At 44.6% G+C, this 21,956-nt stretch overlaps 2 protein-coding genes across 2 annotated transcripts; one reads left to right on the top strand and one right to left on the bottom strand.

The window, feature by feature from the left end:
• The first annotated feature begins 2,090 nt into the window (after positions 1–2,090).
• On the top strand, positions 2,091–4,766 carry LOC311104034 (serotonin N-acetyltransferase-like). Its single transcript, XM_084145685.1, has 4 exons — positions 2,091–2,192; positions 2,635–2,922; positions 3,229–3,383; positions 3,568–4,766. Exons 2-4 carry the CDS (start codon positions 2,772–2,774, stop codon positions 4,021–4,023), a joined length of 762 nt encoding a protein of 253 aa, XP_084001811.1. The 5' UTR covers positions 2,091–2,192; positions 2,635–2,771; the 3' UTR covers positions 4,024–4,766.
• A 5,336-nt stretch (positions 4,767–10,102) lies between these two features.
• Positions 10,103–21,227, bottom strand: LOC311104025 (envoplakin-like). The gene is made up of 21 exons (XM_084145677.1): positions 21,140–21,227; positions 19,221–19,320; positions 18,806–18,960; positions 18,369–18,492; positions 17,938–18,069; positions 17,790–17,831; positions 17,324–17,593; positions 17,108–17,203; positions 16,903–17,013; positions 16,651–16,797; positions 16,376–16,530; positions 16,177–16,274; positions 15,853–16,025; positions 15,561–15,739; positions 15,281–15,419; positions 14,933–15,126; positions 14,665–14,815; positions 14,461–14,544; positions 14,236–14,343; positions 14,023–14,115; positions 10,103–13,917 (listed from the first exon to the last, which is right to left on the bottom strand). Exons 1-21 carry the CDS (start codon positions 21,181–21,183, stop codon positions 10,420–10,422), a joined length of 6,093 nt encoding a protein of 2,030 aa, XP_084001803.1. The 5' UTR covers positions 21,184–21,227; the 3' UTR covers positions 10,103–10,419.
• Positions 21,228–21,956: the final 729 nt, after the last annotated feature.

Raw genomic sequence — 21,956 nt, 5'->3', positions numbered from 1 at the left:
AGAGTGCTGTGCTCTCCACTGTGGCCTTTTTTTTGTCAGGGCGGAGATGATGAGCATTAGTGCACTGGAGCAGAGACGAGGTCAAATGTGAGCATTATCATCAGTTCTCCTCGCACCAGTTCATGCCAGGTCGGGTTCACCCCAGAGGTATAACAACTACTGGCTTAACTAATCCCAGAGCACACCCTTGGTTTGGTTTGACTCAAAATGTCATATGGGTGGAATGGTTTTAATGTACTGTATAATGAATCTAAAAGGATGCTTAAAATGACTCTACTTGAAGGTACGCTGACTGCAGATGTAATATTAACTTCTCCCATTCTGATTTCAATCTTCCATTTCTGTGCCTGTACCTGACTTTGACATGCCTTTAGATAAATAAAAGTTCAAGTTTTATTTGTCACATGCACAAGTACAGTGAAATGCTTAACTTGCCAGCCCTACCCAACAGTGCAGTATTCAATATAAAAAAAGTATAAAAAAACAAGGGAACAAAAACATGAGAAATAACTAATAGGAGAGGAAGCTATATACAGGGTCAGTGCCAGTACCACATTTACAATGTACAGGGATACTGGAGTATTGTGTTAGATATGTACATGTAAACTGGGATTAGGAGAAAGTGACTGGTAGCAGGATAAATAATTTATAATAATAATATTAAACATACTGTACACATACTGTACTGTAAACATACTGTAAACATACTGTACTGTACCTTTCACCCCATACATACCTATCTACCTACCTAGTCCTCATTTGTCAGGCTCTGCCGGTGGTATTGACAAGGCCATAGACCATGCAGACACAAGGAAAAGCACATATCCAAATTGAGAGATTAGCTATGCAAATTCTTTCAATGTGGCCGTTCTGGGACGCCTCACTGCTCTTTATGCAGTGTGAGGGGTCCCCCTATTGGATTTACCTTAACCAGTCATTGCAGTGCAAGTGGTGGAAGTTCTTGCACACTTGTTTCTATGGTACAATACAGTAGTACTGTATACAATCTTATAACTCACTTTCATTTTTTGTATGTTTGGTTGCATTGATTCACTAACATGCTGGTATGCAGGTTATGAAAACAACATCCATTTTGAATTAAACTACAATCACTTATCATATTTCCATCTGATTATCAAAACCTCATGCTAGACTGTGTATACTGAGCATAATCTCTCCTCAACCGAACAGACGAGGACATCCATTGCTGACCCTGGCTGACCCTAGTGGCAAGAGACTTGTACACCAATACAGACTGTTATGAAATCTGTACACAAAACAACTGTCTCAACACATGTGAGTGGAGTAATTGCAATTGTGTTGAACTACTGTTATCTTCTCTGTCCTGTATCCTTGGCTGGTAGGGTGGACTGTGGAGTGACTACATTATAGTACTGTTATTGATATTCAAATACTGCTATAGTCTTCTCATTGCTTTCATGTCATTTTCTATGTCATCATTCCCATGTTGGAGAGAGATCTATATTTAGTAAGAACCACAACTAAATACATGAATCCTGCTGTATCAACTGTCTGAATGGTAATAAAATTCCAACATTCTTCAAGAGTTCTGTCTTGTTCATTATTAGCATCCAGCTTTTCCAGAGAGCATCAACAATGTTGTCTTTTAGTTTTTATATTAAGTGAAAAATGTTAATCCAGTGGTTAATATTGGCCATTACAGGTATTGTATATTTGAGGGTGTATTATAGTTCTGCTTTTAGGACTATACTAATCTTATCCTCATGATGGCAGTGTTCCAATGTAAGTACTGCTAATAGCTTATCTCCCTCTAGCCATGGAACCCATTCTAAAAATCCACCTGTTGAGAGAGTAACCTCTAAAGCATATAATTGGTAGGCCTATACTGATCAGACCGGGTATACAGAACTTGGCTGGAGCAAGAGTTGACCACAATTACTCCATGCCTATATCTCCCAAATATACAGGAGAATATCCACTTTGACATGTGTCAGTCAAACTCAAGGTATGACGTTAGAAGCTAATACGCCGAGTTGTGGAAACAATTTCTATAATCCCGTCACGTGACATAGTAATAATCACTGGCTTTATAATGAGGTGGACGTCTTTCAGGGCACGGAAGAGAGAGAGAGGAGGGAGAAGGATATAAAGAGAGGGTGAGATAAGACAATAAGACAGGGAGAGAGAGTGTTCTGCTGAGATTGCATCAGGTAAGTAATGCAACGTTATTTTCAGTTACAGTGCTCTTGTGGGTTACCATGTCATTTCAGAGTATCTGCAAATGACTATATCTGCATATGAGTATCTGCATATGATTGCAATCAAATATCGAATGGCAGAGGAAAAAACATATATTGTAAATTCATTACATTCAGTGTGTTAATTCTCTACTCAGTGTTACATTAATTATCTAGACAAGTAATAGACAGTTGTCACAACACTGCCATTTGTGCGTAAAGCAGCTGACCTCAGGTCGCTTAATTTCTGGTTTTGGTTAATTGCTCTCCACTCTCCCTCGCTCCAAATTCCATTATTTCATTCATGAGCACCGACGTCGTACTATTCATATTCGAAATGGTAAAATGACTCACATCTACATGGACCACATTCTATAAATACGGATTCTACTCACTCTTGGTCATCTGTGCACAGGCTGTCCCAACAAGAGGAGGAAAACTGAAGATTAACCTGCGCATAACAGCTAAGAGAGAAGACTTGTGCAATCAAACCACTAGAGAAGGAACAGAAGAATATCGAAGTAATCCAACTGGAGTTATAAAAGTTGTATAATGTCACTAGTGGGCGCCCTGCCTTTCCTGAAACCGCGCCTATCCCCATCTGTTTCTCCTGGGCGCCAAAGAAGACACACACTGCCAGCAAGCGAGTTCCGACCGCTCAACACGCAAGATGCCATCAGCGTGTTCGAAATCGAGAAAGAGTGTAAATTGTCCATAGATTCAGTTATATATGTGTGTATGTATTATGTGTTATGAATTAATGGCACGAATATGCAATGTATGAGTGGTAACAGGGGTACTCAAGGTGCGCGTAAAACTCGTGCCAACAGCCTCTCCATGAGCTTTACGCACGTTGACTGCGGCGCTCTAGTCTGTCTCTTGCTTTCCATAACACTTTGTATTTATCCCTCGTTCTGGCTTTAATGCACTGATACGGATCCGCCTTGGCATTCTTATATACAGTAAATCCAAGGATTATGAAAACGTGTCTCTCTCTTTCCTCCGCCAGCCTTCATCTCTGTGTCAGGAGACTGCCCGCTCCACCTTGATGAGGTCCGTCATTTCCTCACGCTGTGTCCAGAGCTGTCCATGGGCTGGTTTGAGGAGGGGAGACTAGTAGCCTTCATCATTGGGTCCCTATGGGACCAGGACAGGCTCACCCTAGTAAGACACCTTCTATGATGTTATATAATTTCCTATTGATTCATAGGTCATTTACTCTATATCTTACTGTGTTTTTATTAACTCACTGATAGTTTTTCAAACTCAGGTGCTCTGTATTACATCACTGTACATATTATTGAATGCACTCTGCTTGAGCTACATTTGCATTTTTCCTTTGCTGCAGGAAGCCCTAACTCTTCACAAGCCCAAAGGCTCCACAGTTCATATCCATGTGCTGGCAGTCCACCGGACCTTCCGGCAGCAGGGCAAGGGCCCTATCCTGATGTGGCGCTACCTGCAGTACCTGCGCTGCCTGCCCTATGTGCGCCGTGCAGTGCTCATGTGCGAGGACTTCCTGATTCCCTTCTACCAGAAGTCTGGCTTCAAGGTGCAGGGCCGCTGTTCCATCACGGTGGCATCACTGACCTTCACAGAGATGCAGTACCCTGTGAGGGGCCATGCCCTCATGCGCCGCAACAGTGAAGCTATTGGTTTTCCTCAGACTGCGTTATTATTGGAAGAACAGACTCAGAGGCTTGAGTCTGTGTTATTATTGGAGGAACCAATTCAGAAGAGTGAGACTGCATTGTTATTGGAGGAACAGACTCAGAGGACTGAGCCTGAGCCTGCTGATGTGTAAATATTATTTTACTGAGTAAGATATTAGATTCCTGCTGTACATATCAACTATGATGTAAAATAAACTGACGTATACATTTACATTTATATCGAAGATGGTAGTCTAAAGTGCACACCATACATGCATGACCAATGCAGGGAGTCTTTAATTTCAGATATGTAATGTTATTTAATATGTGAATATTTCAACGTTAACTAGCCACATGCTAATGAATGTTAGAACACATATTGTGTGACTTCTGTCTGTGTGAGATTATCTTTTTACTGCAAATGTTCCTATTTTATTTATCATAGGTTTTGTCTGAAGGTTTGGGCTGCAAGACCCCACCTTACCTCATCTCTGACGGTATGGACTGACGTCATTGACTACCAGGCTTTAGCAGCTCAACCGTGCCTCTTTATCTCTATTAGTGGGCATTAGCTATTGTAAACGTCTGAGGATTTACAAGAGGATCCTTTCATTGGACTGCCAGTAGATCTAGTGACCTAAGTTAACAAGCCTGTTTTCATACCATGAGAAAAGTAGGCTACATACACACCAATTTGGATTAATTTGTTACTGAAACTGCTTGTCTATTCATTTATCTTTGGGTCATATGTGCAGAGCGTTGATCAAACCATGTAATATATTCTCTTACTCCACCAGAACCTGTCTTACCCTTGAAACCAATCATATCTTTAATAAATATGTTTTTGTACTGTTTTTGTAATTAGAAAATACAATAAAGATGATCATTTATTAACTTTCTGAGCATGTATAATTTAATTTACTGTTGATTAATTTAACCATATTTAGTCATAAGAATACACAACATCATACACATACTTTGGCTGCGTTTACACAGGCATCCCAATTCTGATCTTTTGCCCATTTATTGGCAAAAGGGCTGATCTGATTGGTCCAATAAGTGGGACAAGATCAGAATTGGGCTACCTGTGTAAACAGCCTAACATTTGCCACGACCCAGAACTAAAGCTTGCGTGAACGTGGCCAGCTACTGGACAGGAAAGACTACTGGACAGCAGTTTTCAATCTATAGCTAGAGGACTCCTGATATCTCCAGGCGACCTCAACCTCCTTACATCTGCCTTCGATTCATTTCTTTCCACCTCTTTCTTTCCCCTCCTTGCCTCCTTTGACCTCACCCTTTCCCAGTCCCCTCCCACTCACAAGGCAGGCAGTATGCTTGACCTCATTCTTACTAGAGGCTGTTTGCCTACTAATTTCACTGCAACCCCCCTCCAGGTCTCTGATCACTACTTTGTTTCCTTTTCTGGCTCCCTCTCCTCCGACCCTATCCACTCAGCCCCTACCCAGATGGTCATGCGCCGTCGCAATCTTCGCTCTCTCTCTTCCACTACTCTATCCTCATCTATCCTGTCATCTCTCCCTTCTGCTAAATCCTTCTCCTTCCTGTCTCCTGATTCTGCCTCTTTGACCCTACTTTCCTCCCTTTCTGCATCCTATGACTTGCACTGTCCCTTTCCTCCCGGCCGGCTCGGCCCTCCCCTCCTGTTCCATGGTTAAGTGACTCATTGCGAGCATACAGAACAGGACGAAAATGGAGGAAAGCTAAACTTCCGGAGGACCTATCATCCTTTCACTCCCTCCTCTCTACCGTTTCTTTCTCTGTATCCGCTGCTAAAGTTACTTTCTATCACTCCAAATTTCAAACCTCACATTCTCCTCCCTCCTTAATCCTCCACCTTCCTCATCCCTCTCTGCAGACGACTTTGTCAACCACTTTGAAAAGAAGGTTGAAGACATCAGCTCCTCATTCACTCAGCCTATTGAGTCTATTGGTCCCACTCACACAGAACAACTACCCTACGACTTGACCTCTTTCTCCCTTCTCTCTCCAGATGAAATCCTGCGACTAGTGAGGTCCGGCCGCCAAACAACCGGCCCGCTCAACCCCATCCCCTCCTCCCTTCTCCTGACCATCTCTGGAGACCTTCTCCCAGTCCTCACTTCCCTCATCAACTCATCCCTGACCACTGGCTGCCTCCCCTCTGACTTCAAAATGGCCAGAGTCGCTCCCGTCCTCAAGAAACCAACACTTGACCCCTCTGACATCAAAAACTGCAGACTGGTATCCCTTCTTTCTTTTCTTTCCAAAACAATTGAGCGTGATGTCTCTGACCAACTCTCTCGCTATCTCTCTCAGAATGTCAGTCAGGCTTCAAGACAGGTCACTCGACATCGACTGCTCTCCTCTGTATCAGGGAGGCTCTCCGCACTGCCAAAGCTGACTCTCTCTCCTCTGTTCTCACCCTCCTCCTAGATCTGTCCGCTGCCTTTAACACAGTGAACCATCAGATCCTCCTCTCCACCCTCTCAGGGCTGGGCGTCTCAGGCTCTGCACACTCTTGGATTGCATCCTACCTGACAGGCCGCTCCTACCAGGTGACGTGGCTTCACCACATACTCTCACTACTGGTGTCCCCCAGGGCTTAGTTCTAGGCCCTCTCCTCTTCTCTCTATACACCAAGTCACTCGGCTCCGTCATATCCTCACATGGTCTCTCCTATCATTGCTATGCGGATGACACTCAACTACTTTTCTCCTTCCCCCATTCTGACACTAAGGTGGCGACATGCATCTCTGCGTGCCTGGCAGATGTCTGCCCACCACCTCAAGCTAAACCTCGAGAAGACTAAGCTGCTCTTCCTCCCGAGGAAGGCCTGCCCACTCCAAGACCTCTCCATCAAGGTTGACAACTCCACGGTGTCCCCCTCCCATAGTGCAAAGAACCTTGGCGTGACCCTGGACAACACCCTGTCATTCTCTGCAAACATCAAAGCAGTGACTCCCTCCTGGTGATTCATGCTCTACAACATCCGTAGAGTATGAACCTACCGCACACAGGCAGCGGCGCAGGTCCTAATCCAGGCACTTATCATCTCCCGTCTGGACTACTGCAACTCGCTGTTGGCTGGGCTCCCCGCTTGTGCTATCAAACCCCTGCAACTTATCCAGAACGTCACAGCCCGCCTGGTGTTCAACCTTCCCAAGTTCTTCCATGTCACCCCGCTCCTCCGCACACTCCACTGGCTTCCAGTGGAAGCTCGCATCCACTACAAGACCATGGTACTTGCCTACAGAGCAGCAAGGGGAACTGTTCCTCCCTACCTTCAGGCTATGCTCATATCCTACACCCCAACCCGAGTGCTCCGTTCTTCCACCTCTGTGGTTGTCCCACCTAGCTATCTTAAGATGAATGCACTAACTGTAAGTCGCTTTGGATAAGAGCGTCTGCTAAATGACTAAAATGTAAATGTAAAGTGCAGGGGCAGACTTTTGACTCAAATTGAAAGTTACAGATTGTGTTTATAATTCCTGACCGTGTGCATTTCGGTGAGGGTGAAATAGTAATATTTTGGAATTCAGAAGAAATAAAGTACTGACTGCCATATATTAGTGTTGTCTTTTTACATTAAGTGTTTTATTACACCTGCTTAAATTGATAATCTCACTCGAGGTGGTATTTATTGGAGAGACAGGTGATGAGTGGGCAAAGCCTTCCAGAGTAAATTTTTCCCAATTAAGGCATACTGTCACCCTGTCAGTCTTCATCCACAATCCTGCCAGGTGAACAACTGAACCCACACGGAAGGGTAAATCTGGCACAAGGAGATAAACTCCCCTCACTCATTTATATAGAACCTAATCTACAAAGTAAGCGCAATTATAGCATGATCCGATTTTTCATCCTAAAATTGTATCATGACACATTCTTTAAATCCCATCTACAATGAGGGAGACAACCACCACCATACATGTCAACATAGCCGGCTGCGACCGGGAGACCCATGGGGCGGCGCACAATTGGCCCAGCATCGTCCAGGGTAGGGGAGGGAATGGCCAGCAGGGATGTAGCTCAGTTGGTAGAGCATGGCGTTTGCAACGCCAGGGTTGTGGGTTTGATTCCCACGGGGGGCCAGTATGAAAAATTAAAAAATTATGAATGCACTCACTAACTGTAAGTGGCTCTGGATAAGAGCGTCTGCTAAATGACTAAAATGTAAAAAAATGTAATGGTGTGTTTGAATGAATTCTAGCCACAGAACACCTAATTCCATCCTTTACGGTTAGAAATGCGTACATTTTCCCTTGCTGCTCTGAATGTATTAGGGTTGGGATATTGTCTAGCCATTAGTGAGGAGTGCTGCTGTATGATGTGTTTGCTGAGGTCACAGTAATGAAAGAGCATCGACTCCCCCAGCCATCAGTGTTAGAAGCGTGAGCGGCACTAAATTGCATTAAATGAAGGACAGGTGTCAGTGACGCCTATTCATCCCAATAGTGGAAACAGAGTGGTGCAAATGCTTCCTCTTGTGTGCAGTGGACACAGGATCAGTGCCAAAGACAGTGGTCTGGCATTATGGAAATAATCACACAGTAATACAAAAGGGCCTGCAATTACTTTTGTCATCCATTATGCTTTGTTTACAATGACTGAAAACAACTTACTGTACTTTCATTGAGGTGGACGGACGATTCCATGCCACACCATCTTCCTACTGCAATGAGTGAGTTGTCATCATAATGTATACCATAATTTATGTACTGTATTTGTTATGTGTGTTTTCAGTTATGAGAGTTATTCAGAAAGCATGGCCAAATCAACAAAGTGGCCCCTTAGACCTTTGACTACTGTTTAAAAGAACAGTACTACAATGATCAATCTGCCACCCAGGGCATTCAAGTTGTGTTGCTTGATGGTTTTTCTAAATGAATTGCTTTTTGGAATTTAGGGGTCATCTACCTCAGCATGGGACCACAGTAAGTCATTTCACCAACCAGTGCAAAATACAATAAAACATTTGGACATCTTCACCATCGTCAAATGCATTCTTCTCATAGCTAGGCTGTGTTCTGTAATCTGTCATTGTTTTTAATCCCTATATCATTTTAACCACTTATGGCACCAGGTCACTCATTTTACAACCTCATTTTACTTACGGGAGGGGGACACTTCCCCTCCAGACAGGCGCATGTCCAATAATCCCACAAAGCCCTGTCAGTAACCAACTAATCTGTTTACTAGACATCCCATCAGAGGGGATCACTTTCCCCGACTCTCACCAGTCCCCACAAAACCTTTCACCTCTCACCAGGACAAGGGGAGGGACATTTACATCTGTAGAGCCTTATTTACTGGCATAACGGCCCATTCTGGTTGGACACACAGCAGCACAGAAGCTCTCAACATTAAATCCACTGTGTATTGCATTAGCCTGCTATCTTGTTGTATGGTTTTGCCATCTTGTGAGAATGTCAAAACATGGACATCCTCATGTTATCATGTGGTCTCAGCTGGGTCACAGAAGTGAAATTGACAATGGGCAGCACACTAAACACCAGGAAAGAGGGGGGGCACTACCATTACTGAAAAGACAATACTATACCATGAAAGGCTAATCCCTGAACATCCTTGGAGGTCATCTTCCTGCTACATTTTTAGTTTTTATTCCAGTGAGCTCTATTTTTATTTTATTAGTTTTTTACTTCTTTTTCTATTCTTATTGTTGTTCCATTGTTTAGAGGCGAACATCCAAGTAAGAATGTCCTTGTACTGTGTACAGTACACCACTGTCATGATCGTTGATGAACGGGACGGACCAAGGCGCAGCGTGATATGCGTACATGTTTATTAAATATCAAACACAACGACAAAATAACAAACAAAACTAAACGTGACGTCCAAGGCAGCACAACACAACATACCTTAACACGGAACAAGCTCCCACAACCCACTAGTGCCAATAGGCTGCCTAAGTATTGTCCCCAATCAGAGACAACGAGCTACAGCTGCCTCTGATTGGGAATCACACCGGCCAACATAGATCTACACGATCTAGATCTAAACATAGAAAATGCAACACAGAACATACTACACAGAAAATACACACCCTGACTCAACAAATACGAGTCCCCAGAGTCAGGGCGTGACAACCACAATGTGTTCCTGTCCATATGACAAATAAACAACTTGAACTTCAACCGTTACCACCATCATATAGGAGTAATCACACACAGAGACCAACGTTTGTTTAGAAAAATATAATAATGAGTGCTTATTTGAAAGTTTATTGGAATAAATGGCTCTCACAATACTGAAAAACAAATCAAAAGAAAGCTCTTCACCAAACATACATTTTAATTATGTGTACAGCAACTCTTGAGAATCATAGCATCACTAAAGAACAGGTAAATGTATACAGTACAACCTAGACATTTTCTGACTTCAACAATCAGAACTATAAAAATGTTCTACCTTTACCATAAAGACATCATAAGAATATGTTTGTGTTGTGATCTGAATTTCTATTTCTATTTAGCACCTGGAGCTGTAGCATCACTCTAGATCTGGCATGTGTGTCAGCCACATGTCTAGACTTGGCTGTAGGAGCCAGAGAATCGATAGTTGGAGTATGTTGGTGCATCTTTGGAGTCACCGCTGGAGGATGCAGGGAGCAGCAAGAGTCCTGTAGTGACATCTTTTTTGCAGCGATCCATTGCCTCCTTGTACGAGATCTTCTCTTTCGTGATGGGGTCAATCAACTCTTTGGTGTGGGCAGACTTGTCTTGGAGGTTCTTGGCTACTGTGCTGTCGATTATCTTGGTGTTAAGAGCATCTTGGACACTAATGCGACCAGCTTTATGGGGGTTCACCAGCCCCCCAGTCAGGTACTGTGCTTCCATGTATCTCACGGCACTATCCTGAGGTATCCAGCCTTTCTCAGCCGCTTGCCCTACTGCGAGACGTTCCTTGGTCACAGGATCCTCCACTCCAGTGAAGGCCTTCTGAGCATTCAGCAGCAGATGCATGTGACCTTTGTCAATGAGACCCAGCTCAACTGCCTTGTGAACAGAGAGCTTGTCCTTTCTGTTGAGGTCGACGATGCCACCCGTGGCTGCCTGTGCCTCCAGGAGCTTCTGGGCTGTGTTTGGGTCAATAAGGTTTCGAGTCAGAGCATTACGCACAGACATACGGCTGTTGGTGGTGGTGTCCAGCACCCCAGAGATTGGGAAGAGCTCATCACCGCTAGAAGTATTCAGGTTGCTACTGCTGCCATATCTATTGTTTGTGAGATTTGAGTAGGAAGACCTTAGTGATGATGGCATTGTGCTCAAAGAAGATGCTGCAGTGGTCTTTGTCGGTGTCCTTGGTGTTGCGATTGGACCAATGTAAGGCTTCGGTTTGGAATCCCCAGCGACCAGAAGAGCAAATTCTGAGATAGGCATTTTACCCTCCTTGTAGCGGTGCAGATCGGACTGGGTCAAGCGGCCATCCTTTAGAGCATTCCTGACAGAGAATTGCTTTCCACTCTTGCGATCTTGCAGAATCGAGGTCTCCCCATCTGGACCCATTGAGGTGATCTCCTCCCAGTCACATTCTAGCTCCTGAAGGTGGATGTACTGGTTACGGTCAATCAGACCCTCTAAGTAGGCATCATATGGTGCCATGTCTTTGCCAGTCTCGGGGTCAAGGATGCTGATTCTAGTGGAGAGGTTGGTCTCTCTGGTATGTGTCTCAGAGTGATCCTCTTTCTTCAGATTGTTCTGCAGCTCCATAATATAGGTCTCCTTTTGGTGTATCCGGTCTTTTTCATCCAGGATGTCCTTCTCTAGACGTTGTACCTCAGAATCCATCTTGAAGCCCCTTTGCCTGTTTATCTGGTTTCTCTCACTCATCAGCTTGGACTGCAGCTGGAACGATATGCTTATGTCCTGTTTCTCAGACTCCAAAGTCCTCAATGTTTTGAGGAGATTTTCCTTCTCTCTGATCAGGGAATCTCGATTGAGGGTGATGCTTGTTTCTTCGTGAGAGGTGCTTGACTTTGTGGTCTGGAGCCGGGTCACTTTGGTATTAAGCCTCTGGATTTCATCTTCTTGGTCCCGTCTGGAACTTCTTTCCTGTAACACTAGTTCTCTGAGATGGTCCCTCTCAGCCTCCACATTCTGGTCCTTCTCCACCCGAATCACCTCTTTATATACAGTCTTTTCAATGGACTTCTCCTTGCGCAGGATGTCCAACTTGATCTTCAGATTTCGGATGTCCCTTTCCAGACGACTGATGTTGGTTTCCTCCGTATCCATGTCTGTGCGTAAGCCATTGGTTAGTTTCTCAAGCTTGGGGTCTCTCTCCACTTTGAGGACTTCCTCAATAATGATCTTCTCCGCAATGGGTTGAGGGGTATTTTCAAGCTCAAGGATGCGAGATTTGATCTGTCTAAGCTCTATTTCTACTTGGATTTTCTTTTGCCGGTCGTCCATCAGTGACAAGTTTCTCTCTTTCTCCTCAACCAGGGCTCTCAGCTGGCGAACTTCCAATTCCAGTTTTCTACGGGATTTAACCTCTTCATCCAAGTTCTTGTTCAGCTTTTCATGCTCCAGGATTTGTTTTGGATCCTTCTCAAGACGCACCACTTCCTGCATCACAATCTTCTCCTCTGGTTTCTGCCTTTCCAGCATGATGTACTTGTTCTGCAGGTCAAAGACGGTTTCCTCCACGTTGCGTCGTTGCTGGATTTCCTCCCTCACATCTCTCCTCAGACGGTCAGCCTCCTTCTCCAGTAGGGGGTCATTTTCATATTTGATCAACTCTTTGTTTACAAGCTTTGTCTCTAACTTAGACTTTTCGACTTTCCATTCATCTCTCTCTTTGCGCAGGCGGCTCAGCAGATCGAGGGTGCTGTCATATGAGACCCGCAGAAGGGAAACCTGGTCGTTCAACCTCTTCATTTCCCTGATGACCTCTGGGCTCTTCTCCTCTTTAATCACTTCCTGGGTCACTTCCTTGTACTCCAACTTGGGTTTCAGGGAACGCAGAGTTTTAAGATCCACCATAACTGAGTCGATGTCTTTCTCCAGATCAGTGCGGTTTCGATTAGAGTCCTGCAGCTCTTTCCTTAGCCTCACCAGCTCCACCTCTGTCTCAGGGTCCACCCTGTAGATCTCATTGATGATCTCCTTGACCTCAAGCTTGGGCCGCAGCTTCTCCACTTCACTGTAGCGGATCTGGAGGCTGGTGAGCTCCTTTATCAAATCACTGTTTATCTTGTTCTCCTCTTCCAGGCTGGTGTGGATAGTCTTGACCTCGTCAATGAGTTTAGGGTCCTGTTCCACCCTCTTCAGCACCTTGGTAACAATCTTAGGCTGGATAGTGGGAATGACCCTCTCAAGTGTGTTTATTTGGCTCCTAGTGCGGAATATGTCATCATTGAGGGACTTGGATCTTAACCCCTCCTCTGAGATCTCGGTCTGAAAGGTCAGAACTGCTTTCAGCATCTCCGGGTCCTTCTCCAGTCTCACCACCTCCTTTTTCACTACTCTCTCCTTGATAGTCGGTCTCTTCTGTGCCAGAACTGTGATCTCAGTCTTCATGTGGACCGTCTCTGTATCTCTCACCTGGACCTCCTGCTCCAGCTTGCGCATCTCATCTCTCAGCTTGGTGGCCTCCTTGTCAAGCTGGGGGTCCCTCTCAAACTCAGTCAACACCTTGGTCAACAGCCTAGGTTTGACATTTGTCAGCTCAGTCTCCCGGCGGATGATATTCTCATTGACAACCTTTATGTCTGTCCGGGTACTAGAGCGTTTTACAGTCTCATCTTGGATTCTACTCTTCAGGGACACCAGGTCACTCTCTAGTTTGGGGTCACGGTAGTACTGCACAACTTCCTTCTCCTCCATTCGTTCCACGCCTCTGCGGCTTTTCAGTGAAATAAACCTCTTTCTGTATGTTGCTAGGTCATTCTCAGCATGGGAGCGCCTGGTGATCTCATCCGCCAGCTCTCTCTTTAGAACGTCTGTTTCCTCCAGGTCTTTCTGCTGACTCTGCAGCTGCCGCTGCTGTTTCACCACCACCTGGCTCACCTTCTCTTCATTCTGTTCAGAGCAGGTAACAGTGGACAATTTAGTGTAACCTATACTACTTTATGATGGATTACCGAATCCACTGTGTTGATGTTTTACAAAGTAATTGTGTCATACCTGGGCAATTATGTTCTTAGCCAATCCCATCTTGTTGAGAAGCTGATCATTCTCTGCAGACACCTCTGAGTAGAGGTTCAATAGAGCTCTCTCCTGAAACCGAAACACACAGCCTCTGGTCAGATCATGGATCTTGAATCAATGCCCCAACTTGAATGCAAATTAAGTCAAATATAGGATGAGGATTGTTGCAGTCTCTCAGGTCCACAATACCTTTTTCAGCACAGCGTCAGCCATGGCGGATGTGTGACGTCTTTTGGCATCTTCATCATCCACATCTTTCAGTGTACCACGGTACTTATCAGATTTGGCCTCATACTCCTATGAGACATGGTGAATATTTGTTTACTCTTTTAAGAACAACATTGACCAAAACCATTCAACTAATATGGACATTTATAATGGTAGCTCTGATTAGATAAAAAAATTTAAACTCACATTGAGGACATTCTGCAAGTCACGGGACTGTTTCACTGCTAGGCCCACATCATCTGATTTCCTTTTTATGTCCTCCACCACTCTCTGAAAAGAAAACAAACACACAATAAGAACAAAATAAGCATACTGCAGAGAACTGACGATGTTCATAGCAGACACATTTATTGAGATAAAATAACACAAAAATAAAATAAACCCACAAACCTTCTGAGAGTTCTGCTTGGAGTTAATTTGAGAAAGTCCATCACTTGGCTTGATCGTATTATTAGGCAGGTTGGTCAAAAATAAGTTCAATGATTGGACAGAGCTCTGGAAGCCTTGATTCTTATTGGTTGCCTCTTGCATCAGAAACGTTCTATAACAATATTATTTTTAAAATTATGCATCAGTATATCATAGACCACAGAAGTAACCACAGACACAAGACACATATAACTGTTACATATAGTTGTGGGACAAATGGGGTTCTCACCTCTCCTGTAGCTGACTGTTGACGTTGGCATAGCGGTTCTTCAGGTGTTTGACCTCTGTCTGCTGGCGGCGGATGTCTGGGCAGTACTCATGGAAGCCCTTCTGCAGGGAGCTGCTCAACTGCTCTGTGGACTCCAAGTCCCTGCTCAGCTTCAGCATCTCATCCTGCTTTAACGCTACATCCTTCCGCATGTTCTGTTTGTAGGACAAGGGAGAAACACAGGGGACGGATCAAAGAGGATGGGTCAATCAAACAGAACACTCACTGCAACTTGTAAGAGTCCATCATAATGACATGAATTGAACTTGTGATTAACTTTAAGTGGTCATATGACTGAAACAGTGTTACCTGAAGCTTCTGGATGCGTGTCTGGAGGACGTTGGGAACATCAGGGATGGCAGCATCTTCAGCCAGCTGCTCCTCAAAGCCAGAGACTGAGTTGTCCACCATATTGATCTGCCTCTCCAGGAACATGGAAGCTGTGGCTCTGGTCAAGAGAAAGGAAATTAGTGAGTGAGAAGAATCTTGAAGAATTGGATGTAAAAAAAAAAAAAAAAAAAAGAACATAAAGACAACCCAACCGTTACATATGTTTTTTTTTATTTCACATTGTAAACTAAATTCATACTTTTTGTTGTACAGGTCACAGAGGACGTTGGTGTCGTCAAACTTGTTGTTAAGACCACTCAGTTTGAGGGACAGGGCGGAGGTGGTTGGCCCAAGGGGCTTCTGGGCTAGGATGGGCTCCATATCTCTCTGGACCGCTGCCTTCTCTGCCTCAAGGTTCCTCACAGTTAGGGTGGCCCTCTGGCGGGAGAAACACACCAATGATATTACACTCTGGAACCACACTGTCTATTATAATTATGCTATGTAGCAGGCTGCAGTGGTCTGAAATAAAAAAAAAACGATCCCTTCACCTCATGCTCCTTCAGCCTGTTGGCCAGGTCACGTGTGGGGTCACTGCGATCCAGAGGGGCCCTCAGCCGGCTCAGGATGTCCTTCTCACTGTGGTCCAGGTTCTTGCTGATCTTGTCCAGCTGGCTGGCCAGCACTGTGGTCTTTGGGTCCTCTGGGGAACTAGCCACAGGGGCTGAGGAGAAGCAGAGGGCACAGTGAGAAATAAGGGGACAGGAGAGGGCCACACTTAGTCTAGTGCCCTGTATCTACTAGGGTCCCACTGTGAGTTCAAACTAAGTGATTTCTGCTAAAGTTCTGAACAAGTGGAGTGATGTTCCACTAACCTGCTCTCACTGAGCGCACCACCTCCACACTGGGGCTCCTCAGGGAGGCCATCAGAGTAGTTCTCTTTCTCTTCAGGTTAGAAAGCTCTCTGTCCAGACTGGACACACAAACACACAATAACATAACAGTTTGCCTGTGACGGTGGTTAAGTTTTGGGTCATTGTAATAAGGAGAGTGCACTTTTCTCTCTCTCTTTACCTTTCCACTTTCTCAAGAGCCTCAGTGTCTGGTGGTGGGACCAGGAAGCAGGTTCCAGGCAGGGTTTTGGTCTTCCCAGTGCTGGTCTGGACCTCCCAGTTCTCATTGTCTGAGTTGGACTTTAGCATGAGCTTCTCTGCTTGAGACACTGAGTCCTAAGGGTGACAGGAGTTTGCATCATTATATTGTTCTACAGCTGTCAATTGACAGGACATTAGTTTGCCCTTTAGCTTCTCAGAACTCTCACACTGCTATTCTATGAAGCTATTTTATACCTCTCCGTTGGTCCATTCACACAGGGACACCACGGGGGTGGGTTTGGTGGGGCGGAGACGCCGCAGCTTCAGAGGGGCGATGGTGCTGCTGAACTCCCTCAGGGCTACGAGGCGCTGTTCGTTCCTCTCTATCGCTCTCTCATCACCCTGAGGATATGAGATGCAGAAGAGTATATTAGAGAACAGATTGAAATAATGCTGTAAGTCATAGAAACTACTGAACTTAGATACAAAGAATAAACCAAATCTCACCTCAAGCTGTAGCAGGATCTCTGGGTTGCTCTTGTTGTCCAGTGATTTGGGGTCCAGATTAGAGTTGAGTCTCTTCATAGACTCAGACAAGGTCTCTACATCCAACTGGTACTGTAGGTAGGAACACACATAGGAGCAATGTTACATTGAGCCATGACAACAAGCCATAAGAAACATCATTTCCCAGGGTTAAGAGATGACGTACCTTCCTGTAGTTGTCTATGTTGTCAAGGTGTACCTCCTGGCAGATGCACAGGTTGAGGAAGCTCTGCCACTCATTCTGCAATGCGTCGCTGTGTGCCTGAGACAAACCAAGCATATTGACCCAGGGAAGATCAGAGTAGATGATGAATAACCCAATGTCCTATACTTCAGCTATTACAATGGGAAAGGTTGACATTTTGTAGCCATATAAACATACCCGTATTGTGGAGCTGGCAGGGTGCTTCATTTCAAGGAGACGATCCCCATCCATCTGTAGCTGGATGGTCTCGCTCTCATGTGTTAGCAGAGTGTTGTTTTTGAATTTCTCGTACTCCATGCGCACCCCTGGGGGGTCCAGCATGCGGTCGCTCCAGTCCTTCTTGAGGATCCTCTCCTGGTACTCGCTCAGGTAGACAAGCTCCTTACTGCAGCCCTGCATGTAGTCATACAGAGAGGCCAGGTACCTGTGTCTCCACAGGGAGGCCTCCTGCACCACACAGCATGGGGAGAGACAGAGATCAGTCACACCTGGACTATCTTATAGTCAACGATGGAGAGATAACACAGGCACAAAGGTTCAAATACAACCACAACAGTGTAGCATTTTGAGCCCCTTTGACATGTCAGAGCCATACTTTAATGCACACACAGGTTTATTACATAACTTCTGGACAATAACTCACCAAGAGATCTGTGTACTGTCTCTGAATGGTAGACAACTTTGCCTGTGGACAGAGCAAAACAAAACATGACAATCATTGTTTAGAGTTTATCCCTAGTTTTGGTGAGAAGGAGAGTGAAGAAAGCAGCCAAGGGCTTTGTAGTCTTTACCGGAGAGCCAGTGCTGCTGCGGTTCATTTGGGAGCCGTAAGCCTCGATTTCCTGGTGCAGGATGTTATGAGAGGCAATCTGCTTCTCCACATCAGACAGGTTGGGCCCATACCCCTCTGTACTTATCTGCTTCTATAACACACAACACACAGGTACAGTAAATCCTCTAGGGTTCAGCTAAATGTTGACCTCAAGCACATGTCTTGTTAACTTTGTTTGGCTGTTTTCCCCCTGGGGATAATAAAGTTTTGTACCACTACTACTACATTCTGAAAGATAAGTTACTCCAAGCAACTAGGAGCTAATACCAAAGGTTTGGTTGCACCAGTAGAAAGCAGTGGTCAACCAAAGTTGTTCTATAATGGCAGTACAGTACCGTCTACGCCATACTGGTCTTGAATAGAGTATTACCAAGGATATGGCAGGCTCACCTGTTTCTCCTCCAGCACCTGAGTCCAGTCAATCCTGGGAGTGAGCTCTACCTCCTGCACTGCCTCATACAGGTCCCGGTACATGGTACAGTCCTTAGACCAGCGGTCATGGAGGTTTCTCACACTGAGGACCAGAAAAAAAAAGAGAAATAAGAGGCATATTGAAAGAGGGAAAGAGAGAACATGAGTGTTCAGAACGTTCTCTGGAAATGTATCTCTGTCACAAAACCATTGTTTCATGTTCTAAGGGTGTGTGTGTGTGTGTGTGTGTGTGTGTGTGTGTGTGTGTGTGTATGTGTGTGTGTGTGTGTGTGTGTGTGTGTGTGTGTGTGTGTGTGTGTGTGTGTGTGTGTGTGTGTGTGTGTGTGTGTGTGTGTGTGTGTGTGTGTGTGTGCGTGTGTGTGTGTGCGTGTGTGTGTGTTCTTGCTGGAACTCACTCGCTCTCTATCTCTCCAGCCTGTGGGTGTGAAAGCTTCTTGGCCCGGTCCACATCCAGGAACAGGTCCTTCAGCAGCCCCTCAGCCTCAGCCAGGATCTCTGCATTCTTCTTCTGGTGCAGTAAGGGCCTGTCCTTCTTCTCATTCACTGTGTCCTGGAACAGAAATGGAAACAGACAATGGACTTGTAAATGCCACACAAGGTACTCCCCATCATGAAACATTTGTGTTGAATTGCACCTTGATAAATATATCTATGGGGGGATTGAAAAGTTTTTGCTTGATGAAGTGGAATTTAGGAATGCATATTTCATTGAGTAGGGCAGTGTAACATGTTAGGTAAAGGTGTATGTATGTATAACTGTGTAATTACATACACAAGCAGTTTGTGGGTAGGGATGGTAGGACCTCTTACCACAGCCATCAGCTCCTCAGAGCGCAGCACATTCTTCTCCACCTGGTCTGCATTGCTCTGCATGCGCGCCACCAGCACGGCCACGTCATTAGTTTGGCTCCTGAGAAGAGAAAAGTAAAACCTCCATTCACATCAGTGTAATTGACACATTGTTGAAACCAGTAGGCCTATTTAAGCGAGCTCGGTAGAGCAACCTGAATGTTCAGGAACCAGATTCCAGGTTTGGTAGAATAATCAAAATGAGAACCAGCCTCAGGCAGAAAAAAAAGGATTCCTCAGCCTCCCCCATTCAACTCTACAAAGGACTGTCACTCATCCACACTCATCTAGTAATCAACACATCTTTAAGTCTGTATGTTCTTGTACTTATTGTTCTGTCATTCCTACTAGTAGTCGCTGTTATGAAAGTCAGCTATTTATTCGTACACACCCTCACATTGACGGATTATTGAGGAGTGTCCTCAGGAATTTAGAGTGAATGGGTGACATGGCACATGGAATTCTACTGATGTCCCCATGAATCGCAATTACATTCCAATGGGCAATAAAATGAATAGCGATAGTGGGGGGAGAGATTTACTGTTTAAATAGTATGGTATCCAGTATCTCATACATGCCTTGTTGCATCAGGACAGCTCTGAGTCATTTAGACAACTGCTTATCTCTGTTAGTATATGTGGTAAAATGACAAAGTCCACATAGCTGTAGGAGCCATCTAGGTTAGCAGACATATCCTGTCATATCCTGTCATATCCTAAAGAAGGTTAAAAGGAGTTGGATAATGCATAGCTACAGTACCAAAGCAAACAGCATACACACATGTCAGGGTGAGTAGGAGTGTGGCAGGCAGGCAGTAAAAGGAAGCCTAAAAGTCACCCTGCTGGTTCTATAAGACAGAGAGCTGCAGGGGATCCAGACTCTACACCCTGTCATTCCTTTAGTTTAGAAATGCCCTATGTATAATGTCAGCCTTTTGGCTCCAAGACACACCCCAGCGTACGAGTGATGTGGAGTGTGTCCCCGCAAGTGACATGTGGTGAGTGACACAGTGTTCAGTGACGTAAAGGAACCTATTTAAGCAACAGCACATACCCTCTTTATATCTCTCTATATAAACATAAATCCTGAGTCTTCCAGCGATGTACCTAAACACATTCCAAATCTGCTGTCTGTTACTCACAGTCCTCACTGAACTTCTGTGAGATCACACTTCTTCAACCAGTGCTTTTATGTGCTCTGGGCTCTTTGTTACCAGGCCAGGCCACCTTAGTGTAACATAGTATTATCCATCAGAGCTATTGTTGCTCTGTCTACATAATTAGTCAGAGCAGCCATCTATTGAATACTGAGAGCAATGTGGAGGATCAATGCACCTTAATGTCACACCCCATTGCTAAAGGCACACAAGTGACTACAGTGGTTACATAAAACACAGTCCAAATACCAATGAGATTTCTCTTTTCTCAGTAAAGTAAACGAATTGTGACAGTTACTACATAAATTGTTGTCTTGTCTCGTCATCAATCAGCGGCAGATAAGATACATTTTATGCTTATATAAGGTCTGTCCATTTACTTGACATGTAGCCATGAGATGTTTCCAATACTAAGTGCTCATAGATCAAATCTGATACTTCATCTAAATCATCTACTGCATTGTCTTGGAAGACTGCAGACTCTTAAAAATACACTCCAAGTTGGACTTAGAAAAGACCAGTCAACAAATGCCCACATGTGCAGTGGACGAGATTCCAGGTCGCCCCTCCAGGGAACACAAGCAGGCTGGGATGCAATGAAAAAGATAAATAAGAGACAGCGAAAAAGAGAAGGAAAGAAAAGGAAAAGAAGGAAAGAGAAGGAAAGAGAAGGAAACACGACACACAAACACATAAAAGTTCAGGCAATGGAGGGCAGACTCACTGGGTGACTTTCACCAGGTCGTACTCCTTCTTCTTGCTGAACATCCTGGGAGGCTGTGTGTTCTGTCAGTCCCAGTGCAGTTCTCTCTAGCCGTGTCTCCTCTCTCTGGTTAAAGAGCAGCCACCTGTCTCAGCTCCACCCCTATGAACAGGTGTGTCATCATGAAGGCACTAGACCAGAGGAACAGACTGGATAGACCTGTTCCTCTCTGCTGCTCTCCATTCCACTCTCTCTCTCTCTCACTCACTTTCTCTCCATTCCTACACACCTCCATTCCTATATTTTAATATATTTACTTTGTCTTACCTGGGCATAATCAATAAAGATAGATTTTTATAGACTTTGTTGAATAGGCACTGCTTTTCCAAATCAAGGGAGTCCAACACTAAGAGAGACGCATTATTATAACAGTGTGATTCCTCATTGGTAGACTTCCAATGGAGGAACACTGAAATGTAGCAGGGCCAGTCACCTGTTAGATTCCAGGGTGCTACTCACTCACATTTACTGACTTCTTACAAACCAATCTAAATTCATTTCCACCTTGAAACATTGCAGATTGAATTATCTAGTAATGACATTAAACCACTGATTAGTTGTCATTACAAATAGAATATCTAGATTCTAGACATATTTGGGATGAAATGCCAGAACACCAAAAGGCTATAGTGTAATGCCAAACAATATACCAACAGCCACTTCGGCCCAAAGTTCACACTGCATAAAAACATATCCAACAAGAATCATGATAGTTACTACTACATATACCTTTATTGAAGGTTGGGCACCCCACATTCCAACTGTGCTATCCACCCAA

This window comes from Coregonus lavaretus (assembly GCF_964263955.1).
Source record: "Coregonus lavaretus genome assembly, chromosome: 28".
Lineage (NCBI taxonomy): Eukaryota > Metazoa > Chordata > Actinopteri > Salmoniformes > Salmonidae > Coregonus > Coregonus lavaretus.
This window is presented reverse-complemented; position numbering and strand designations above follow the sequence as displayed.

Excerpts from the sequence above, each read along its gene's own strand:
- LOC311104025 (XM_084145677.1), bottom strand. The coding sequence starts at position 21,183 with ATGTTCAGCAAGAAGAAGGAGTACGACCTGGTGAAAGTCACCCA. Across the intron at positions 18,493-18,805 it reads GCTGGAGAGATAGAGAGCGA|TGTGAGAAACCTCCATGACC; the intron begins GTGAGTTCCAGC and ends TCTGGTCCTCAG. Across the intron at positions 14,344-14,460 it reads ACTTGCAGAATGTCCTCAAT|GAGTATGAGGCCAAATCTGA; the intron begins GTGAGTTTAAAT and ends CATGTCTCATAG.
- LOC311104034 (XM_084145685.1), top strand. The coding sequence starts at position 2,772 with ATGTCACTAGTGGGCGCCCTGCCTTTCCTGAAACCGCGCCTATCCCCA. Across the intron at positions 2,923-3,228 it reads GTTCGAAATCGAGAAAGAGT|CCTTCATCTCTGTGTCAGGA; the intron begins GTAAATTGTCCA and ends TTCCTCCGCCAG. Across the intron at positions 3,384-3,567 it reads ACCAGGACAGGCTCACCCTA|GAAGCCCTAACTCTTCACAA; the intron begins GTAAGACACCTT and ends CCTTTGCTGCAG.